At 46.5% G+C, this 21,932-nt stretch overlaps 2 protein-coding genes across 2 annotated transcripts; both read right to left on the reverse strand.

Moving 5' to 3' along the window:
* Positions 1–7,909: 7,909 nt before the first annotated feature.
* Positions 7,910–9,638, reverse strand: F4812DRAFT_454946 (velvet factor-domain-containing protein; the record flags this gene model as incomplete). Its single annotated transcript, XM_047936734.1, has 4 exons — positions 7,910–9,168; positions 9,217–9,297; positions 9,363–9,421; positions 9,487–9,638. The coding sequence occupies 4 exons, from the start codon at positions 9,636–9,638 to the stop codon at positions 7,910–7,912; spliced, it is 1,551 nt and encodes a 516-aa protein (XP_047795444.1).
* A 5,823-nt stretch (positions 9,639–15,461) lies between these two features.
* F4812DRAFT_411700 (uncharacterized protein) lies at positions 15,462–16,417 on the reverse strand. Its single transcript, XM_047932646.1, has one exon. The coding sequence runs from the start codon at positions 15,995–15,997 to the stop codon at positions 15,608–15,610; it is 390 nt and encodes a 129-aa protein (XP_047795445.1). The 5' UTR covers positions 15,998–16,417; the 3' UTR covers positions 15,462–15,607.
* Between the last annotated feature and the right edge of the window lie 5,515 nt (positions 16,418–21,932).

Genomic DNA, 21,932 nt, shown 5'->3' on the forward strand with positions numbered 1-21,932 from the left:
GGAAATGAGGATAGGTCGCATGGGGTGCCGGGTAGATACTTTTACATACATATATCATATAGATGTGGAAGGATACACCGAGTGCGTTCGAGCGATGGCATCATTAGAAGAAGCACGCAGCTATAAAAGGCGTGCAGCGGAGAGTCGATAGGGAACGCCAGGCTATCGATTTCCGCATAGCGTCTAGTGGGCCAATTAGGCCTCATCATCAAAGAAACAGCTATAGACAAATATTAAATTAAACACATATAGAACTCAGACCACCCTATATCGTGTCTTGATTTGCAATAGTGAATGAACCTAGAACACATCTCGTTGTGCAGGTACACCCCGCTCATTCGAATTTTTGAGACCCTTAAGCGTTAAATCAGTAGGATGTTTTATTACCATTCACGTTATATACCACAAAATACACAGACAGACCTGATTTGCGATACTTTACAAGAGGGCTAGCGATACCAGAAGGACTAAAGAGATAACATAACCAATAGAAAACGGAAATTAGATTATCAAAAGTTAATTTACCGTATGGTGTTGCCAGCTGCTGCCTCAAGGCTCCCGGATTCTCTTTTTGCATGAGGTAGTTGGTTTTTTATGTCCCTTCAAGACCATAACCGATCTAGCCTCAAGAGAACAACACCCAACCATATTGCATCTCTGTCTAGGAGCGATATCTCTTCTGACTTAGAGATTTTTATATCGAAGTTCTTGAGTCAAAGTCTTTTCCAAGCTTTTACGAACTGGCACCCACTTGTCCAATAGACAATAATTGCCCGGATTCCAGATAGGTTATACGTCAATAACAAAGATCACCTAGTAAGGATAGCCATCTGCTTGCATAAGGTTAGGTTGGTACCTGGTAGCCAACTTACCTAACCTTCTCGCAGAAAAAAAAAGGTTGCTTCTAAGATGTTTGTTTACGTGTTGATAGTCACTGACATGTGATATATTACGGATGGATCACCAATCCCCTTTGCTCACGATGTTTGCTCGATTCATCCCGGACGACGGCTGTGGTAACCATGCGTTGGAGCGAGATATACCAGCCTTGCCCGATTGCCGCAACGGCTTTGATGTTGGTTTAGTAATGTTTACTGAAACGTAAAAAAATAATAATCATATAACTGGGGGTCCAGTTTTGGGATATCATGAGAATTATCGGGCGCGTTTAGCCTCGAGACACGATTGACTAAATTTACGGACGGTTGAAGAATCATGTGGTAGCTTCTGATTCTATTTCTGACGCGGTTATAATAAAAAACGACAAGTATATTATAACATTGATGTATAGAGAGGCCCTGATGCCGGTTTAGACGTAGTTCTTTTAGATGTGGGAGCGCTGTGCCGCAACACTTGTCCAGAGGAGCAAAATCCCTGACTCAGGAGAGATATCCTGTCTTTAGATCGTACCTACCTAACCTAACGAGCTATCATTCTGATTGGATGTATTACTATATATGAATATGCTACGTCGATTCGTTCGTAACCAACGGACTGTCTGGGGGATTTGTATTGTAGTTTTTCATCTGCCCCTGAAACGGGTGTTAACTTTGCCTCCATCATAATAGTCGGAGTAGAGCGCATAATTCCTTTTGGAGATTGGCATAAAGGCATGAATTGTAGACTGGCTTTGACTCCTAGATAGTTGATACGCCCTCCCATAGTTTAGTGTAAGAAGTAAATGGTTTCCTGAGGCGCCTTGTCGGCATAATAGAGGGGGCGATCGAGGACAAAAATCACCGGATCCTCCAATCAGAGTTCGAACACGTCTGAGATCTAGATTTCGTGTTACGAACCTGTCTCTGTAAGTCGGTTGACAACAATGGCCAATGGTCGTATTTGCTGTGGTATTACTATACGCGTGCGGCTACGTAACTGACCTAAGGTAGGGACTTAATGCTCACGACATTCTACGACACGGTAAGTCATTACCCCGTATGAATGTCTATATAATGTTACGCTATAGCCAACCTATGATGTTGCAGTGGTGTACTAAATCGCGAAAAGGCAACCAAAGGCCGCATAATGGCGGCCAGCAAGCAACTGCCGCAGATTGAGTGAATGAGCCAACCAGGCGGAAGCTTCTCCCATCTTACCTTATGCATCATATCTCAAGTGCGCCGGAGAATTGATGTAAAAAGCGGCTACAACGGGGGCCTCCTCATCTGGCCGCTCCAGATCCCACTGTTACAGAAGCTGGCTGGCTGGGCTAGGCCGGGCTTTAGCCTGCCTGTAATTACTACACCCACGGGTTTGACGGCTCGAGGAGCCAAGTGCTGGGTTGGCTGCTGTATTGTACATATGATCTCCCAGGGTTTATCCTTTTCCCGAGAAAATGGGGATCTTGGTGCCGAAGGCCGTGCATCATCGTACGGATTTGTGTGACAGGTCTCCTGTATGCCGGTGAGGCTATTACACGTCAAACCTACATGAAGTCGTAACCGGTGACAGTCACATAACCAACGATAGCTAACACCAAGATATACGAAGTACTGAGGGGGAAAGAGCTCGAACCGGGGACGACCGTAGTCGAGCTCGGCGGAACTCGGTATCGAGGGCTGGACCTTCATGTTCCTAGGTAGCTTGGAGCTAGAAACCTGGTAAGTATCTCCCTGATGGTAAGGAAGAAGGACGGGTTCTGCTCTCTACGGATTCCGGGAGATTAGGTTCCAGAATTAACTGTTCGTACCGGTACATAGAGTAAGCAGTACGATGAAAGGCATAGGTAAAAGGGTAGCTTGCAATTGTGACGGCGGCAAATTGTTTGGCGGGTAACGTGGGTTTGTGAAGTTAATCCCCATCGTCGTTTTGATGGATTGCTGTATGTATATTTCTACCGCCAAGACGAACTACCCTCGATACCTGGTATGAGCGGATCTTTGAATTTGGGCCTGGATATCGGCACGCAGAGAGCAAGGGCTGAACTGACGATGACCAATGAACATTGCTAGGCTTAAGCTAAAGTAGATCTTTGTCTGGTATCTTGAGGACTCATTTAACAAATTAGCGCTTCCGATAGCCCTAGCGGTGGCTGGAAAGCTACACTATACATTTGAGATGAAGGCGTCTAACGGTTCTCGCTTTAACACTGAGCGTAAATTGGTCTTTGTCTTTGCAGGTCAAGTTCGGCGTAGAAGCGATGTAACGACGGCTCGCGGAAGTTGTACCCTTGAACTTGAAGAGGGGATCATCCCAACGGGCCCCTGATTCCCTGTTTGTAACCCCCTCGGTGCAGTACCGCGCATCCCTGAAATGCGGGGGTATAACAGAAGGAAGTTATTGATCGAATGGAAATGATAGTTAGTGTCGGAGATAAGTTTGAAAAGGGGCAAAGCGTCTGCGACAAGGGTGTTGGAGAATTCTTTGAATCCTCATATCGTTAAGCTTTAGAAAATGCTAGGGCGTAGTCGTAGTCTTCTTTCTCGTTACTTGAGAGGTCTTGACAGTTCTGGTGGGGTATGGGAAGAGAAATGCTTGTTATTAACATTATTAATCCTCTAGGCTTTTGGGGTATCATGTAGTTTTGATGGACCTCTCGAGCGGTCTCGAGCTTCGTGAGGGGAAAAAACGTGGTATCCGGGTGAGCGTCCGTGTATGTATGCAAGACAGGGGTAGTTCGAGTGAATTGCATCCTCTACAACGACTACCTGCCTACCTACCTAGGTAATTACATAGTTGATGTCACTCGTCTGTCGAACGACCTGTCCCGGTCAACAGAGTCCATTTGGACTTTTCAGCTACAAGCAACGACGTATATCTTATTAACGTAACTAGCAGATTCATGTCGTAGTTCGTCTCAATTGGGTTAGGGTATGTAATCTCGCGTTCGGTAAATGAGGATGCCAAGTGAGAAGACTTCGTGATCCTATGTACACTCTTGAACTGGGTATCTGATGTAGGCAGGCCGAGCTCAAGCTCTTACTTGTGACATGAATACCACAATACTTCAATGGAGAAACATGTTTTGAGTAATGTACATATTTGATACCACGTAGGGACGAGAGTATAAAGTACCTAACCTACCTTATTAATATTACGTTGCGGATAGCATGGCTATAGCCAGGCAACTAATCTAGTTGTTGATTGCTCATTCTATGTCACGCTATACGTAGGCTTGATCAAGCTTAGATGCAATAAAGCTCCTCTGCCGTTGTTACGCTTCATGATTCATGTGAACTAGGTTGGGAAATGGGTAGGCCTTGTTTGATCGGAGTATTAACGAACTCGCTACCTAAAAGCTGCCTCTGAGGGTGGATTTCCCTGTACTCCGCATGCACTCAATTTATCCCCAATGTCCAGAACAAGGAAATGTGATCATTGGGTATTGCCCTTTCGGGGTTGATGGTGTGCTAGTACTGCAACCCTCTCTGCCCGTACGCGTCTTCCGAGCTGCAACCGTAGTCACCCGCGCCGACTGCGGGCAAACTTGCATATGTACGTTGCTCTGAAAATAGCTCCCGTTGGTGCTGAAGCGAGATGTCATTTACTACAGCGCTTACCTGGTCCAATCTTGATGCCAAGTCTCAAGTAATATACACCCACTATCAATCAAAGTTGCGCAAGACGGACTTAGATTATTAAGAGATAGGTACCTGTCATCCCGTGAACGGAAATTGGGAAGCAGAAGAGGTTGTTCCCTGTATCTTTTAATTAATGCCGTAGCTACGGATGGTGTCATTTGTTAGTTATATCTAATCCGCACGTTTTGTTCATTTATATATTACATATTTAGTATGAGGTACTTTATGTACCTAACCCTACGAACTGGTCGCATATTAAACTACGCCTCCGGCTACCGTCAAGGATGGCGATACCGCATTCGGCCGTTGTGGGTAGTGATTCAAGGCAATCTCGGAGAATATTCTCGGAGGCTAGGGCCGAAAAATGATCCTCGTTAGGTCCTCGGGATCTGCCATTGTTCTCTGTATTGCACTTGTGTGTATTGTACTAAAACGTATCTGGTGAGTACATAACTTACCTCCTAGGGACGTCTGTATGTGGACCGGGATGGATAGGCAGTGGACATGGGTTATAGTCGCGCGTGGACGGATAGAGCGCAGGATACGACGGTAAGGAGGGTGGACTTTCGAAGAACTCCACGTTTCAATGATTTCCTGCAACTTGGAGAAGCGAGTCGCGCAATAGCTGTTGTGGGTCCAAATACGACGGCTTAGGCACCTCCTAACTGACAACAGCAGATTTTGTACTGACGTGGGGATGGTAATTGTATCGTTCTGTTCTTGGTCCAACAGCGATACGGGAGGTTTGGTCTAGATATTGAAAATGCTTGAGGCTTCGAGAAAGCTTGGGTGGCGACCAAATTGAACCACTGTAAGACTATTGGCTTGGCTATGGCCAGGATAAGATGGAGCTATGAATGCATGGGTGCAAATTAAATGTGTAGTATAATGTTAACCTATCTGTCGTATAAGCAAAGCACAATACCTCAGCAGGAGTGATTAAGTAGATGAAAGCAGCTGTTTATAGGTGTTTATGCGGAACAACCCATTTGCAGTCTAAGGAAAATCATTCAGTGTATTTAGTGCGTTGTTTACCACATGGTGATTGATCTCTGCTTGATAACCTTTAAGGAGGTCTGAGCGTTTTCGAAGTCTTCTAACCCTATTCTTTTCGGGAGAACCCGTCGCCTAGAACCTGCATCTATGGAACTAAACACACTTAGCAATTGTAGGCTTAATTAACAAAAAGCCTAGCGGCCCCCAGTGCCTTGGGTAGAAGCTTTTTGGCAAGGAGGGGGCGGAAAGAATAGTAAAATGTGCCGAATGATAGTACCAAATAGGATGACGGATACAGCCCGGAACAGGGGTTTCTCTAGTAGTTCGAGTGGCTCAGTTGTGTTATTATTTCCAGTTACTACGTATGAATAAACATGAAATAAGAAAGCTAGGCAGAGCTAGAGAAGATAGAAGTGGAATGGGAAGGGAGGCTCATAGCCTACAAAAAGACACTTCTAGTGCCGAGTATTGAATGTATACCTACATGTAGTAGTCAACTTTGGTGATACCGGGGTAAGGGGTAGGCTATGTGGAAACCCTAACAAGGACAAAAGTGCCACAAAATACAAACGCACAACTATGATAGTAGTGTAATTCACATGTGCTGCCTGTGGGTAGAAAGTCCTAGCTGGCCGGCTCCACAGAGAATACCTTGCAAAAGTGTACTTGGTATAGCTAATTCAGGTGCTTTATCCGTTCGATTCTCAGTAACAATCTTTAATTTCATGACTAGACCACGAAGACTGCAATGAACTAACTAGAATGAGAGAATACGCGGTCAACACGATTTACAGCAAATGTAAAGTGCTCAACTAATAGTGACATATCGGTCACTACCTAACCTAAGCTAAACTGTACATGATAGCTAAACACTTCATCGTGCTTACAATACCTGCCACACCTCTTGTATACCAGGTACATACTGGAGAACCTGACAACGAGACAAAATCCTGCAATAGCGGTGCAATCAAGGAGAGGGCTAGATGATAGACAGTAGTAATGCACTGTACCTGTGCCTGACAAATCCTGATTTTGCTTGCGTCTGTCTTTCACTGTGGTGCGTACATTCCGAACAGTTTGCAAGTCCGGTTCCGCCCCTTGCGGGGGTTAGCTACTTGCTTGATTGCTAGGTACCTAAGGTAGGTAAGTACCTTAAACATCTTTGAGGATATCTCAACTCCTTGTTGCATTTTGACGTGTGCCTGCTAGGAGACACAAACACACTCTACCTCGTAGTGATCCAATGGCTTTTAGATCTAGCAGAGAAGCGTAAATATCCATTGACAGGTCTACCCGAGGCCGCAGCAGAACCATACACAGTGATATTCGGCCCTGGAATGTACAAGGATAGGTGCAACATGTCTCCAAGAACGGCACAATGCATCTCTATTGCACCTATCTCCTGAGTTGGCAAGCGGAGATGCTTTGGCCGTGACACCGGCGAGTCTGTAGATGGAATCTCATACCACGTTGGATCGCATAGAGAAACCATAAAAGAGTTATTCCTACTAGAAACAGTCACTCGGAATTAGGCTCGCGATCGATGAAGACAAATTCTTGTATTTTGTGCCAAGCTCGTAGTAAGTTGAGTCACATTGCAGATTCAGGCCCAGCATTGCAGTGATGCTTTTCGTCTCTATTTTACTCTAACAATTAAGGGGATTCCTGAGGAGTTTGCTCATGAGCAGGGGTTATCGTAATATCAAAACTCCAGGGGCGAATCCATTAGCCCCTTGATGTGCGTATGCCGCAATATTCCATAGTAGTAGTTGTAGTAGTTGTCGTTGTTGTAGTAGTTGTTGTTGTAGTAAGAAGAACAAAGGGGATACTAGAGGGGGTCGAAAGTGGGAGGAGTGGGAAAACCAATGACGCAGAATAGCCTCCGTTTGGGTATCTTTCAGAGAAGTGCTTTTGAAATTCCGTATCCCAATACAAACTCAAGAGGGCGCGAACCGGTGGAAATACGACTGTGTCAAGAAAAAAAAAAGATGTGTTCTCCCCATGAGTCAATTCCCCTGAAAATCAAATAATTCCAATCCACGCACGCACACGCACACCCACATATATTCGCACACACCAACGCCGCCTTGCCTGCCTGCCTGCCTGCCTGTGAACTGGAAAAATCCCACTTTGATGCAATGTTCCGTACGATGCCCGACGATTATTTTGTTGGAAATTAAATTAAACGATTGAGTGGCCGCGCAGTTGTAGAAATGCCGTCATAAAGCGCCAGCGTAAGAAATTTGCAATAATTATTATGATTTAAGTCGCTATAAGTTGCGTCGATCCCGGGCGAAAGGGTGTTATGAACTGTGATGTTGGTAGTATTCATTATCGTTAGGGTAGTAAACCGCTTGGTAGTTAGTATGGCAGTTTGGGCAATTTAACCAACCCTAGTGGTCTTGCTGCGTCTTGTTAACCATATGAGTAAGATGGTGGTCGAATGCATCAGCGCCGCCAATAGGATATGATCCGTTCAGACTTTCAGATGGCATTGTTGCCGTTAACGGTGTTCCTAAACCATGTTCTCGAAGACTGCCATGGTCGTAAGCAGTCTGTATGCTTTGATATGACCCTTGATTCCCATATGGAGACTGGTGAGTCGAATGAGCGTTCGAAGTCGGGGGTGCCGTAGTATACATGTTAGGGCCCACTGGTGATGCGGTTCCTGACGGTGGCGCACCGTTCAAGGGACCGTGTGATCTAGGAGAAACGCTATGTATTGGAGAAGCTAGAGCGGACTGAGGATGATGAGGTGGAATGGGGGCGAGATTCAGCGGCGGATTATTTCCAGTGTTGGAGCCCCCTGTAAATATGTACGCGTGAGAAGAACTCTGAGCATTAGCATTTCCGAACTGGATCGGCGAGTGGTTCATCGGCGACTGTCGGTCGAAACCGTGAGGCCCCTGGGGGAGAGGGGAGAAATGGGTGTCGATTCGACCGGTTGGAGGAGGCATAGAAACTGTTGTTGCCGATGTTGGCGGACCCGTAGTCACGGATCCTAAGGTTGCATATGCTGAACCTGTGGGAGGACCGTAGTTCCAACGAATATCTGGGCCACCCTCCTGCGTGGGAGTACCCGGATTTATCGTACCGTAATCTAGACGGTGTCTTTTCGCTACAGGCTCGTCTCCGTAGTCATGATAGGATCTGTCATCAATTTGCGACATACCCCCATTCTGCGGAGCACTTCCCTGCCTGTGCGATGTTTGCTTGTCCAACTGATCCGTCATGCGTAGGTTTTTCTTCTTGTTTGCAATTTGCCTCGAATCTTTTCGTAGACGAAGGCGAACTCCTTGGTCGCTGAAAGATCGAGTTAGAAAAGTCGACTCCGCCATGCCTGGGAATGCCCTGCCAGCGTGGACTTTGAAAGGATCGCTCGTAACCGAACATATCGTAATCCAGAACTCTCCATCCTCTAGATTGTCCATCGTCATCTGTAGCAAATCAAAGCGAATGACGTATTCTCCTTCACTCTTAATAGTTAGGTCGCCAAACACAAAGAATGCACCCTCCTTGTTGGTCGGATCCTTCAGTCGATGTAAGGAGGAAACTGTCGTTCCTGCCATCATATTTGCTGGAGGTGTAGCTTGGCCATTAGGGCCAGGGGGGTGGGCATATTCGAGATACGCAACAGCTATAAGATAAGGGCCTGATGGTGTTAGCGATTTGCATATTTCAACACAAGCTATACACTCACTTTGCCGGTATACACCATCGGGGTCCTCATCGCTCGGAACGTGCAGCTGGAGAATCGGAGGCGGGTCAACAGGTTTACGGTCTGCATAAGTTAGCATCTAGCCAAACAAAACTGGATATGCAGATAGTAGGTACCTTTGTCTTTACCATTGGCAGCTTTAGCCATGGCTGGTTGCTGTAGAACTTCCAAGCGATAGGTCTCTGGGCTACAGAAGTTTTAGTCTGAGTCTCGCGAAGAATCACAAAGGTCATATGCGGCTATTCTGCGTACCGTTGAGGCTGAGGGCCACTTTGTTGTGCGTGTGGTTGATGATGAACTTGAGCTCCTGACAAAGGAGGCATTGCTGGGCTCATTGCCGGCATGTAACCTGGGCCAGGTCCATGTCCGACCCAATGGCCGCCTTGGTGAGTATGGAACGCCATTTCTAATTGGACAAGTCAACAATGTATTCGATTTTTTCCCGTTTCGATGGCGTAAAGGCCAGGCAGAAACTTACAAGATTCTTTGGATAATATCTCATGTGCAAATCGCAAAGCACTTCAGCAAGGTGTAGATTGACTGGCTCCGAGTTAAATCAAGAATTTGAATGGATTTCGCCCTTGATGCATTGTTAGCAGACAAACCCAACAAAATAGAAATAGTTAAAAATTTACAAGATGAGAAGCAGATTTTTGTAGTCCACACCAATGATCTAAAGCTGGAAGGCTCACATAGAAATTAAGGATGGGGGTTAAAGAAACTAACACTTATGTATCATATGCCCTTCGTCCTGCTAAAACCCAGGTTTTGTTTTGTTTTGTTTTGCTTTGCTTTGCCAATACCAATATTTCCGTATTATCACCTCTCCAGAATCAAACACTCTGGATCCTAAGTTCCTTGCTCACGAGACGGCGACGTGGGGATGGTTAGCCAAGTCCAAGAAAATCCACCAAGGCAATCTTTCATGCACGTCGTGATTAGTGCGGGACAGGCCAAAGGCTTGTGTGGTTCCAAGCAGATTGCAAAAGAGGGCAAGACTTTCGAGAACCAAGTTCGTGCAAAAGACTGCCTTTATCCTCTTCTCTTTTTTGGGCGTGAACCCCTCTCTTTCCCTGGCCCTCTGTCTCCGTAACCACTCTTCGACGGCAGGTTAAACGAAAGCAAGCGCCACTTCCACTATTCGTAGGCGAATTCTATGCAATAGAAGTTTACTGTGGAAGCCTGGCTGGTAGTAACCTTCCTTTCACACGATCCGAATCACAAGCCAACCTAACCAGAAAGGACTGTTCCGGCCATTCAAATACCAATTTCCTACTTCTGCTTCTCGGCGAACAGTAATGACGTATCCTTACCCCCAGAAAATTGTAAACAGGCGCATGACTATGTAAATGAACTGACTAGTTGGTACCAGTGAGGAATAGTCTCGATCCCGATCTCCTACTGTTGAAACCTGCCTCGAGACAACGAAACTGCGGCTGCACAGGTAACTGGTAATCCGGGCTGGGCGTAAGATACCTTAGTTCGTGCCGTTCGCGTAGCTAAAGAAAAATCTATTTCGACAAATCGTAGGAAGGCAACCAGGTAGGGTTGAGAGGGAGCTACTAGAGGCGGCGACTTGATACACTGAGTAAAAAGGAATGGCCCGGCCGAAAGTCGACTGTAGAAGAAGCGGACGAAATATACGACCAGGGATCTTCAATTGTTGTGATGCTCTCTCGCTTAGAAGACTCGAGCCGGATGACCTGATATCCCTTAAGAATTGGTTTGGTAATAGCTGGCGGATAGATTAGTCTCCAAGGTCTCGCAACTTTGCACTCGTGCAGAAGTAAAGCTTTTGGCGGTTTCAATCCTCTTGCGGATGTTAGGCGCTGCAGATGGTTACCCAACTCGCGCTTTCAAAACGACACGTTCAAGATGTCACTATTCAAGTCGGTCGGTTCGGACTGCTCTGTCCTGATGGTTGGAATTCTAAACTCGGACTTTGGTGTATGAACCGGGGAGCTCGTAAGTCTAGAATACTACCGTTGCTTGAACCAATCTCAACTTACAAGAGGAACAGGTTCGCAAGTAGTCCAAGATTCCTCTTGTCGATGAGATGCTCGTCCAAGTTAGTTTAGACGAATTGAAGCTGGTCGTAGGTATGGTGATGCAATCCCGAGGTTTTACAAATCCTGACAAAATTCTAACCTAAGACAAAATAGAAAAAAACAGTTGATTCGGCGAGGTGGGCGAAAGCTTCGTGGGGGTCTTTCCGCTTTCCGGGATCTTCCAGCAACATCGATAGGGTGGTCGTGCAAAGGAGATATAGACCGTCGTTACCGTAGCCAGGTTTTCCAAAAGTCGTCGATATGGCCAGTAGGAAATCGGTAATGAAGACAACAACGACGTCCTCGTTGTAGTCCTCGTGGTAACTGTTTAGAAGGCGAGTCTGGAGCTTGTCATGTATTTGGGTGGATTTACAATGTGGAGAAGAATAAACTACCTAGGTATGGTATATCATACTACCAACGGAAAGGCATAGGCTAGACAAATATGTACGGCTCAAGGATGTACAGATGGCACAGTAAATATTCAGCACAAACGACAGTGGTGTGATCTAGCCAATAACTGCAGAAAGGTCCAAAGAAAAATGCCAACATTAAGCACTGTGATTGTACGGGGGAATGACGATGGTGGGCCCCTAAAGCCTAGGGGATCAACCGGTTAGTACTCGACCCTCGAGGGTCGACCTTAAGGAGATAGATACCCTTGATGGATGTACACGAAGCTCGACCACGTTGTACTGTGAGTTCATGATTGCTATAGGTAATGACCACTTCCTAGGCTCCGCCTTGGCTGCTGGTACCTCATACACCTCATACCGAAAGAGCTGGCCTATGCTGACGAAACCATGCTCGATTATAAAAAAGTACACATACATACTTCATACGACAGGGGGTTAGCTGCAGGAGGAACACCCTCGCAGCGAGGTACATCGACAAGCCTGCATGGGCAACACGGGGCGCTGTCAACGTTGTCAACGACGAAATATGTAGCAGAGGGAAGAGCGACAGGGGAACGACCCTTCAAGCTTTTGTATCCATCCGGAGATGTATGTATATTATACATATGTATTCTACATGGGCCGCCCGTTCATCTGTCTGTGCTTTGCAGCGGACAGGTGAAGGGATTGATGCTTGCACTCCCGCACCAGACCTCTTCGAACGCGGAACTACCAACGCGCCTACGCGCTTCTTCATCCCCACGTGCCTTAGGTCCAGCACGGCAGGATATATATCGATTTGAATGTAAGCACTCGTAAGATTACTAGAAATACTGCTAATAATATGGTTAATATATTGAAGGTAGGTACTAACAAGGAGAAAGCGGATAACAAGTAGGGATTCAAATGAGTTCTTTTCGGAATAGAACTGGAGCCTGGTTGGTATGCGGACTCTAAGATTTTTGAACCGGCGAGAAGAAGCTTGCACAGTGTGCAGCCCACCAACCCAAACCCCGGTTTGTACGGGCTGGGCTGTATGGCTGTATGGCCTAGAATGCATGTATATTAAGACGATTCCTCCAAAAATACACAGAGAGTGCAGCAGTAGGATAGAGGGAGAGAGGAAAAGAAAGTAGTAAGTGACGAATAGGTGAGCGAAGTGACGAAGCCCAGATTAGGTACAATAAAATACAATGCAATACAATACGAGACGATATAATACATACCTCCTAACCTTAGGTAGGTACATCATAATTCATAATAGGTAAAGTCGGGACTATCAGAGACGTGGTAGGCGACAAAGATACAAAAGAACCCCCGTTCCCCCCTCCCCCCTTCTAAAGCCGAACAGTAAGTGCAGATATGCGCGAAAGAGACCACGCCCCTTCGAATGCGAAGTGGAGGGACGTGAACGGTGAAGACAAAAATGCTCCACTACCCATCAAAATGTGTAATCCGCGGGCAGTGCCAAGTATGGTACATGAATTGGCATCGTCCCTCTTTTGAAGTAGCTTCGAGGAGGGCCCGATGCCACCTAGTAATTAACGCCATCCAAAGTACAGGTACGTTTTCCGGAACCCCATGTATTGTACTAAAAAGATCTGCCATAGCCCATGGCTCATGGTCCATGGCCCCATGGTCCTTAGTCCTTAATCCTTGGCCCATGGGTCTTATGGGTCTACGGTCTAGGTTGGTTAAGGCATGGCATGTTTCTTCGAGAAAAAGGTGACTATGAAAGTGGCCTATTGGTATTAGAAGACCACTCACATTAAATTAACCACAGCAAATTATTTCGTGTTTTCTTCACTCTTTATTTTAACTTATCCTATTCTACTCTATTTTTATTATTATTTTTTATTAATGTCATCTTCCCTTTTCCTTTCGTCCCTTGTCCTCTCTCGTAATCATAAGAAGCCGATGCCCTGCCGAGCGTGACATGCTTCCCACATTTGGTTGATTAGGTGTGGGCAATATTTCAGTAGTGTGTACTGCGTTAGGTCGCTGTCCCGTTACATCCATGTCAGGTAGTCATGGAATGGAAGATCTGAATTCGCCGAATCAGCTTAGCACCCGAACCGCAAAAGAATGCCGCTCCCAAACCCATAAGGAATAAGAGAAGGTTTAGGCTGGTTTACTGGTTAGCTACGGGTCTTCCGCTTAACTGGATCAGGCTTATCCGTCCTGTTATTCCAAGATCGGACGGAATCTCTAGCCGGGCCTGGACTGGCTGTGTTTCAGAAGCTTCTACGGCCCATGTCCAGAATGCGCATGGAAGAGAAGCCATCAAGCGCTAAAATGGGTAGGAAGATCCGACCTTCACCACCTCCAGGTTGACACGCGCGGCATCCATCTCTTCCCCTTACCTGAAAGTGTTGACACCTGCTGTAGAACGTCAAAAGAACATTATTAGGTTGGTGGGATGTCGTGCTACAAGCCCACCCCCTTCCCCCCAAGAGATTTTGGGCATGGTTCAGGGTTCTACCTAGACTAATAATAAAGGGGTAGCGTTCGTGTGGCGAAGTAATCTTCGGGTTCCTGAATCCTTAAGCCCTAGTTCGTGGTCTACTTGTCTCCTACCTGGTAACCGTTAACCTACCGTACGCGTTGTCACGAAATGTACTATATCAGTATATATAAGTGTATATAGGTAGCGACAATTGACATGCCAAATGGAGTCTCCGTAACTCAACCCCTTTCACCATTGTTCTAGAAAGAGCAGGAGGAATAAGAGCAAAACCAGACTAATGCAGGCTTTGCTGGCGCCGATTCGCTTAGACTCAAGTTATATTTGATCATTCGTTCCTTTTACAGGCCTGGGCGTCGCGGAGAGGAAGAATAGGTAGATGTATAATATCCTACTAAGGTCTTGAGTAGTGCAGGTCGTTAGACTACCTAACCTAATGCATGCCTACAAAATGAGCACATAAGACGGACTATTAGTTATAGAATCATGCAAGTGATCCAATACATTTGATGTGCCACGTTCAATGAAACTAGAGCACGTGAGGAAACCCGCGAGTATTAAGGCTTCAAGGTGTAGCTCGGTAGTGGGTAAGAGAGGTCTTCCGCATCCTAAACGCCATTTCCATTTTAAGATGCTGCGATACCGATTGATTAGGAAATATATTTGGTACTTGGTAAGGATGAACAGGATTAACTCGGGATGAACCAGGAGAGACAACTGGAAGGACAAGCAAGACGTCTGGCGTTTGCCCAGATCTTGGTCGGTCATTTTAGCCATGTACGTAAGAGCGCCACGGAACTCTGTACAACAAGGAGGGATTGGGCAACAGGCGAGGAGATGCATTATCCTTGCTTTCAGTACTTTTCCCTTGCTTTTCTTGGGAGTCGAGATAGGCTTCGGCAGCAACCCTCAAATCCAAAGATCCCAGGTTACCTAGAGATTTGGCGCAACGCGAACCGGCAATTATGTCCTGACAGCCTGGATAGCGGCAAGGCTAACCTGCCTACGTAGCCATGACTGCCATGACTTGCCCAGGACTACCCGGAACGAATAAGCAAGCTTATACTTCAGCTCTGCGGTTCGTGGCCGCCAGGGCATTGACCTGCACAATGCATACATACCAGGTATCAGGTATACATAACACAGGAGGTACCTAAGGTAACAGAGCTGCACCGCGCGCAGCCCTTTCGGGTGGCCGTAACATGTGAGGCCAGCTGTCAAAGCAGCAGCGGGCATCCCAAACTTGTCACGTTCTCACTTGGCCCTGCATGGTACATAGCATAGTACATTGAACCGCATATGGAAGTACCTAACTGCTTCGCTTCGTTAGGTGAGGTTGGTTAGGTTAGGTAGGTAAGTATAGGCAGGTAGGTATCGATGTACTGCTGGCCCATCACGGTCACACTGATCTTGTCGGGAAGACGGAGATCAGGCCGGAGACTAGAGCTCCAGAGGGAGAAATTTTCTTAACGCATATAGCTGCCAGTGTAAGATGATTCGTTGCTCATGCACTCGCAGATGATCATGGCAGCAACGGTGATATTGATCGATGATGATGAGGACATCGTCGAAGGATGATGCGATATACTGCGAGAGATAAAATAATAGATACAATAATAGCTACTTCCCAGCCAGACAGCCAGACAGCCATACCTATCGCTTCCTCTCATCGCACGAATACTTACTCGGGAGCCACTTGACCAACCTTGCGCGATGAAACACACCACACCCGCTAACGCAGTAACATAATGAGGCATTCGATAGGGCTTTAGACACTTGTCTCGCTTATGCTGTTCGTCTAGCCCATGCATGATGGCTACTGGCGTGCATGCATATCCAGGGTTTCGTCGGAGCATTGCAGATGAGAGCCTACCAGTGGGGTGTATTCCGGATCGGTGTGAATGGCAAGTTGGACTGCACGAGTGATTAAGACTCGAGAGATGGTTCGCTTATTAGTGTATGATATCAATGGACCGGTTGGTTCGTCACCGGGTTGAAAGGGCGATGACAAGGAGGAGAGAGGAAGATGTTGTACAATGATGAGGTTGCTTTCAATAAGGGTAGCAATGAGCACTTGGTATTGAATCCAGTACCTACTATGTACGCATTGGAGGCTTGTAGCCGAGAGACGATGTAAAAATCTTTCTCCTGTGCGCGTACACCGCTAGTAGGTATGTGGCATGCATGACAGGTCAGTGGCTTGAAGTGGGGGATCGGCCTTCACTTCAGGTCTAGGTATATACAGTCTAGGTATATACAAATGTATACAAAGAGACATATAGAATCGTATACGAGATGTAAATCCATTGTGCGTTATATACCGTCATGTGCCCGTATTAATATTCGAACCTTACTGGGGACCAGCAATAAAAAGTAGGGGAAAGTTGTATGGACTCGCGCATTATTGCAATGATACGCAATCAATCAAATATCAGCCCAACAAAAATATGATAGGCTACCTTAGGTACCTTAGGTTAGGTAGTTACTCTTGTCATCATCCCTGCCTGCCACATCTCTCAAAGTTCCCGGTTAGACAGACAGGCTGACAGGTTGCTATTATCGAAACCCGTTACTAACTCTGTGCGTCTCCTGGTAACTTCGGAAACCTACACCCAGGTGATTAAAACTCGCGGTTCATTCTAGATCCTCATCCCGCTTTTTAGATTGATATCCACGATCTGTGGGTTGGGGGTTCGGGGTTGGGGGAAGGTTAAGGTCAGATGGCAAGATGGCTAGATGATGAGATATGGTGAGCCCGATGTCAGCCAAAGTTGAAAAGACCGTGGTCATGTACTATGTAAAGCTATCTACATTGTGTTATTTTGAACTTACCGCACATAAGCTGAGGCGGGATCATACACGCATACTCCGTTGCCGTACCTACATTAGACTCCACGGATCGCCCGACCATGGTTCACGATGAGTTATAGTATATAAGCCGCATAGTAGCACCAAGTTCTGATATGCTAGCTTAAATCAAGCCCGCTACCCGCCGCGACGCAACGCATCCTGCGAATATTTTACCTGGATCAAGGAATGCCAAGTCAGACGGCAACTTAACCCCCCCTTGTCTTTTTTATGTCGACCTCGGAATCGAGGGAGATTCCCCCACGAGATTCTTCTACAAACCGCGTAACAGATTGCTACCAGCAGCATGGCATGAATTTTTAACCCCAGCTGGACTTCCAATCACCGTCCTGGTCAAACGCCCCGGCCGTTCCCGGTAAAAATCTCCCCCGGTAAGCTGGTCGCCATCAGTGACGCTAAGCGCCACGGCAATGTGGCAGGGTACTAGGTTCTAACGAGTAGATCATTAGCATAGCTTGCCTTACATATAAGGTATACATATATATATATAGGTACCTTATATATTAGGTTGTGTAGGTGTATATGTACAACATCTCATCCGGATAATAAGTTAGAACGCCATAGCTAATAGCACAACTTGGTCGCCAGTACGAACAGTTACATCACACTCTTTCTCCGAGATATATGTATCAAGCTTGCTTCCACGTAAGTTTTAATATATTGGTTAGTTATAATTTATATACTTATAGTGTCCATAAGTCTATCTCCAGCATGAAAGTTGGAGCCAAAGCGGAAATCGCTTTACCCTTAGGCTAGGTACCTGTCTTATAAAATAAACCTTTGTAGGCTTCCTACTAGACATGCTGACCATGGCGAGCATTGAGCTTTGTTTGGGTTGTAGCCCCGATCAACCCGAGATATTGTATTGTAAACGCACAGGCCGGTCAAGCATCTGGAACACCCTCGGGGCTCCCAGCGCCATGGGCCAGACCCCAGATTTAACAAACGAACTAATTATGACCGGACCCTTATGACGAAGAGGCGTTTTTCATTGTTCGCTTTTGGAAATTCCTTGCCGACTAGGTGCTGCCCGTTTCTAAATACGGCAAACATAAGACTGAAGAAAAAAACAAACTATCAAAAAATAATGTCGACGCCATCCCACCGGTAAAATACAATCAGAACAGCCCAAGCGCATGTCTGAAAGTGACTTCGGACTAAATCCTAGTATTAATGCATTGAAGGTAGCGAATTATAGCTGTTCCTTGCTATAATTAACACCTTTCATATACTATTGCCTACGCGATATTTCAGGTCAGGGACGTCATTTGTATCAGATGTTCGTCATTCCCATTTTCCCTGCTGTCTCTTTTTCGATCTCCGCAACCCACGAGATAGTTAACCATGGCTTCGTATCAACTTACTAGAAGTACATTAAGGTACATCAAGTATGTAGAATCTATATAGGCCATGTTATTATATGTGACACTTTATTGGTCTTACATATAATGCATCTGGGCAAAATTCAGTGTGGGATGAAAAAGGTAAATGTACCTAGGAAAGAGAAAGAAAAAAGAAAGAAAAAAAAAAAAAGCAAAACAACACTTCGTCCACGGCTGTACCCTGTTCCCAAATCCACGTGCGCTGCAACGTCCGCCATCACCCGGTCCTCCAACATAGCGGATGCGGTGTTCCTCTCCGACTCTTACAATACGACGATACCAACCTACTGTACTTACATACATGACCTTACAACGGTAGACCAGACCCTGCTGCTGAGATGCAGTCGCTACTGCAGGTGCCATGTGCTGAGTTGTCCCACCTTCATACTACTACATATGTCCATGAATAGGTGCCAATGCTTCAAGTAAAATGCAGAATCTGACCGCGACTCGTTTTTTCCTCCCCTTTTCGGCCGGTAGACTGGCTGAAAGCAGAGCCGGGGAACCCTATCCTACCTATCTAGAAGCGGCAGGAGTCGCAGGACACATTATGCCTAATTCGCCGACTGCCTACCTATACAGGGCCAATCAACCAAGAGCCAACTAGAATCTCCCTGGCCCTGCTGCTCGTACTAGTATCTCGTTTCCGCTACCCGCAATCTCGACCTCCCGCTCCCGCGATCCCTTTCCATGTTCAAATATACCAAGGGCTTTCTATTCCCCACTAGCAACATTATCATCTCCGACGATAGTATATACACACCCTTGAAGGCCTGCCAAATACAATCAATGCACTAACTAAACTTACCAGGTAGCTATAGCCTAGGTAATATTCAGCACATCTAGTACATAGCAGCGACCGCATACAAGGTAGGTAGGCAACAAAACAGCATGGCTAATATCTACCTAGGTAGGCAAGCTTGAGACACAGACTTAACAACAATTGCTCCTCTGTAATAACATGATCCCAGGCACATTGATGTAAAGTTTTGTATATTCTACAGGGAATACCGCTACAGCTGCTTCGCGTTTCGAACAGCGAAATTGCATGCGAAGTCTGCCCGTTTGATTAACCAGTCTATCCGTAATCCACCTTGCTCGCCTCGCCGCAGGACTGCGTGCTCCTGCGTCTGCTAATACTACCTACCTACCTGCCTGCCTGTCTACCTATAACACGATCCTGTAGGAGACTCCACCTGCGGCACGGAGTGTTCATCGCAGCTATTCTATTGTAAGTTCTACTGTAGGAACGGATTACTCAGGGCTGTATCTGCCTTACGTTCTAAAAACACGGCTGGGGGGGCATATCCCATTCTTGTCCTAAATTGATAGTCTGCAGCTGTCCTGTTTCTATTTCGAGCCATACCTATAAGCTATGCAAGCTGAATAGACGCCGCTTGTTCTGCTTCGCTTTCTCGGCCGTGAGCTAGGATCTCTAATGATAGTTAGAAAATTGTAATACTAGGTCTCTACAAAGCACTTAGGCATGCACATGCGAAAGAAGAAACCTTGCTTTTCCACTTGTCTGTTGATCGGAGACTTACCGTCGATTTTAGGCGTTTAGATAGAAGCGTTCTAGACATATAATTCGTCAGGCTGACCAGCAAGTGGGCTTGCCCAAAAGCCTACGATTGGATGGTGGCCGGTGACGGCTTTCTTATTCTTCAACATGGCGAGACACACCAGCTCACCGTCACACCGATTACGAACCAGGGGCGTTCTTGACAGCGGTCTATTCAGTTACACACACGTGTGTCATAATTTTCCTTATATGCCAGAGAAATCCGATGCTTATTCGCTAATCAGAAGCGAATGCAGACTTCCAAGCCCACCAGCTCTCTCGAATCCACCCTAGCAGCCTAGTTGGCTTCCTCTACACCATTGTCCCCCCCGGATCAACAACAGCCGTTCATACGGCGCCAAAAGATCAGTCACAGCCCACGTCAAGCGGATACATTCGCCGCAAGATCCAGGATGATGCATATTGTTGTCGCCCACTAAGGTGACTCCTCTTCTTTGTGCCTCTCTGAGTAGTAGTTTCTAAACAACATCCTACGACAGGTCGCTGGCAACGCACTTTAATTCAGCCTGTCGCGTACAGTACAAGGGACTGTGTGGATAGATCACCCTTGCCACCGCCTACAGCTCTGAAGATCTAGAAAAAAGGACACGCACACACGCATGCTTCAGACTGCAAAGATACGAAGCGGCTCAGGAGAGAGCAGCTTTCGTTCGAGTGGGACTTTTAGACGCACCTAGGCCTAGCCGTTAACTCCCAATAGAGCCCAAATCTTGGGGACAGCCCGCTTAGCTACGTGTAGTCCAATCTGGGGAAGATTTTTCCATCGATTCCTACATCGGGGATCTTGGGACCTCACGCCATCAGTGAAGGGGGTGCAGGACCGCTAATCACCAGGGTCATCACGTCGTTTCCGCTCATGCGTTGTCCCTCCCGGGCATGTGTACCGGTAGTTCCGGGCGAACTTCAATACACTTAAGAGAAGAGGCAATAGAACAACCCAGGAGCAAACATAGAAGCCCACAGCTATAGTAGAATAACAGGCCTCTGATCGAACGGCTTTGTATTATTTTCGTGTGCTCTTAAGTTAGTCATGCTTGTCAAGTACCGATGGAGGAGTACGTGATGCGTCTCGTCAATAGCCACGTCTTCTTCCTTCACATGTTCAAGAAGCACGTCGCCGTTTAGAGTGTATGGATGTGGATGCTACCGCGCACGGGAAGCCAGATCGCAATCGTCCTCGGCGTGTATCAGCGTTGCTCACGATATTGACACCCTGTGGAGGAATACTCCTCAGTTTGGCCTTCTATCAATGATCACCTGCATCGCTCGATACTATTCATGCATATCGCTGATACATCAAGAATATCATAATCAGTACCTTTTATAGATGTTCACTAAAGCAAGGGAGTTCTAGAAGCAAAATGGCCCAAACTAACAACATTTTCTCTAAATCATCGCAGCACCTACCTCGATGTGTCTCGTCCCACGTCGTAGTAGTCGTCCCGGAATTGAGGGGAGAACAGGGTCCTCCACCGCCAGTGTTGCTCGATAGTTTGTTAAATTTACCTAATGCGAGACCTATTCTACACCAATTTCACCCCCATAGGCACACTATTCACTCTGTTCTAACAGGCCTATGCAACCAACTACGCTTGTGGCGGTTGGTCTGTTAGTTCACTTGATATGTGCCGGGCGATCTTGATCCTAAGGATCACGCCCCCCACCTATCCATCAACTCCACTTCGCAGATTCTCCTCTGTGTGGTTCATGTACATTGCCAGCTCCTGTCCCTGGCGTACTGGTAGTGGTTCCTAGTCTGGCAAGGAACTTTATATATATTCAATATGTGTCCGTCAATATCGATCCCTAACCTATCAGGACAGTCTATCATTTGTGCTGCTAAAACTAGCTTAGCCCTAAATGAATGCAGGTGCATCCAAACAAGGTCCCTTAAGGCGGTATGGTATCTGAGAATGTAAAGCAGCCACCTCGTCCGTTAGAATCTCACGTGCCTCTGCT

This window comes from Daldinia caldariorum, assembly GCF_022478825.1.
Source record: "Daldinia caldariorum strain CBS 122874 unplaced genomic scaffold F4812scaffold_1, whole genome shotgun sequence".
Taxonomy (NCBI): Eukaryota; Fungi; Ascomycota; class Sordariomycetes; order Xylariales; family Hypoxylaceae; genus Daldinia; species Daldinia caldariorum.

Coding starts and splice junctions, on each gene's coding strand:
- F4812DRAFT_411700 (XM_047932646.1), bottom strand. CDS start 15,997: ATGCTCCGACGAAACCCTGGATATGCATGCACGCCAGTAGCCATCATG.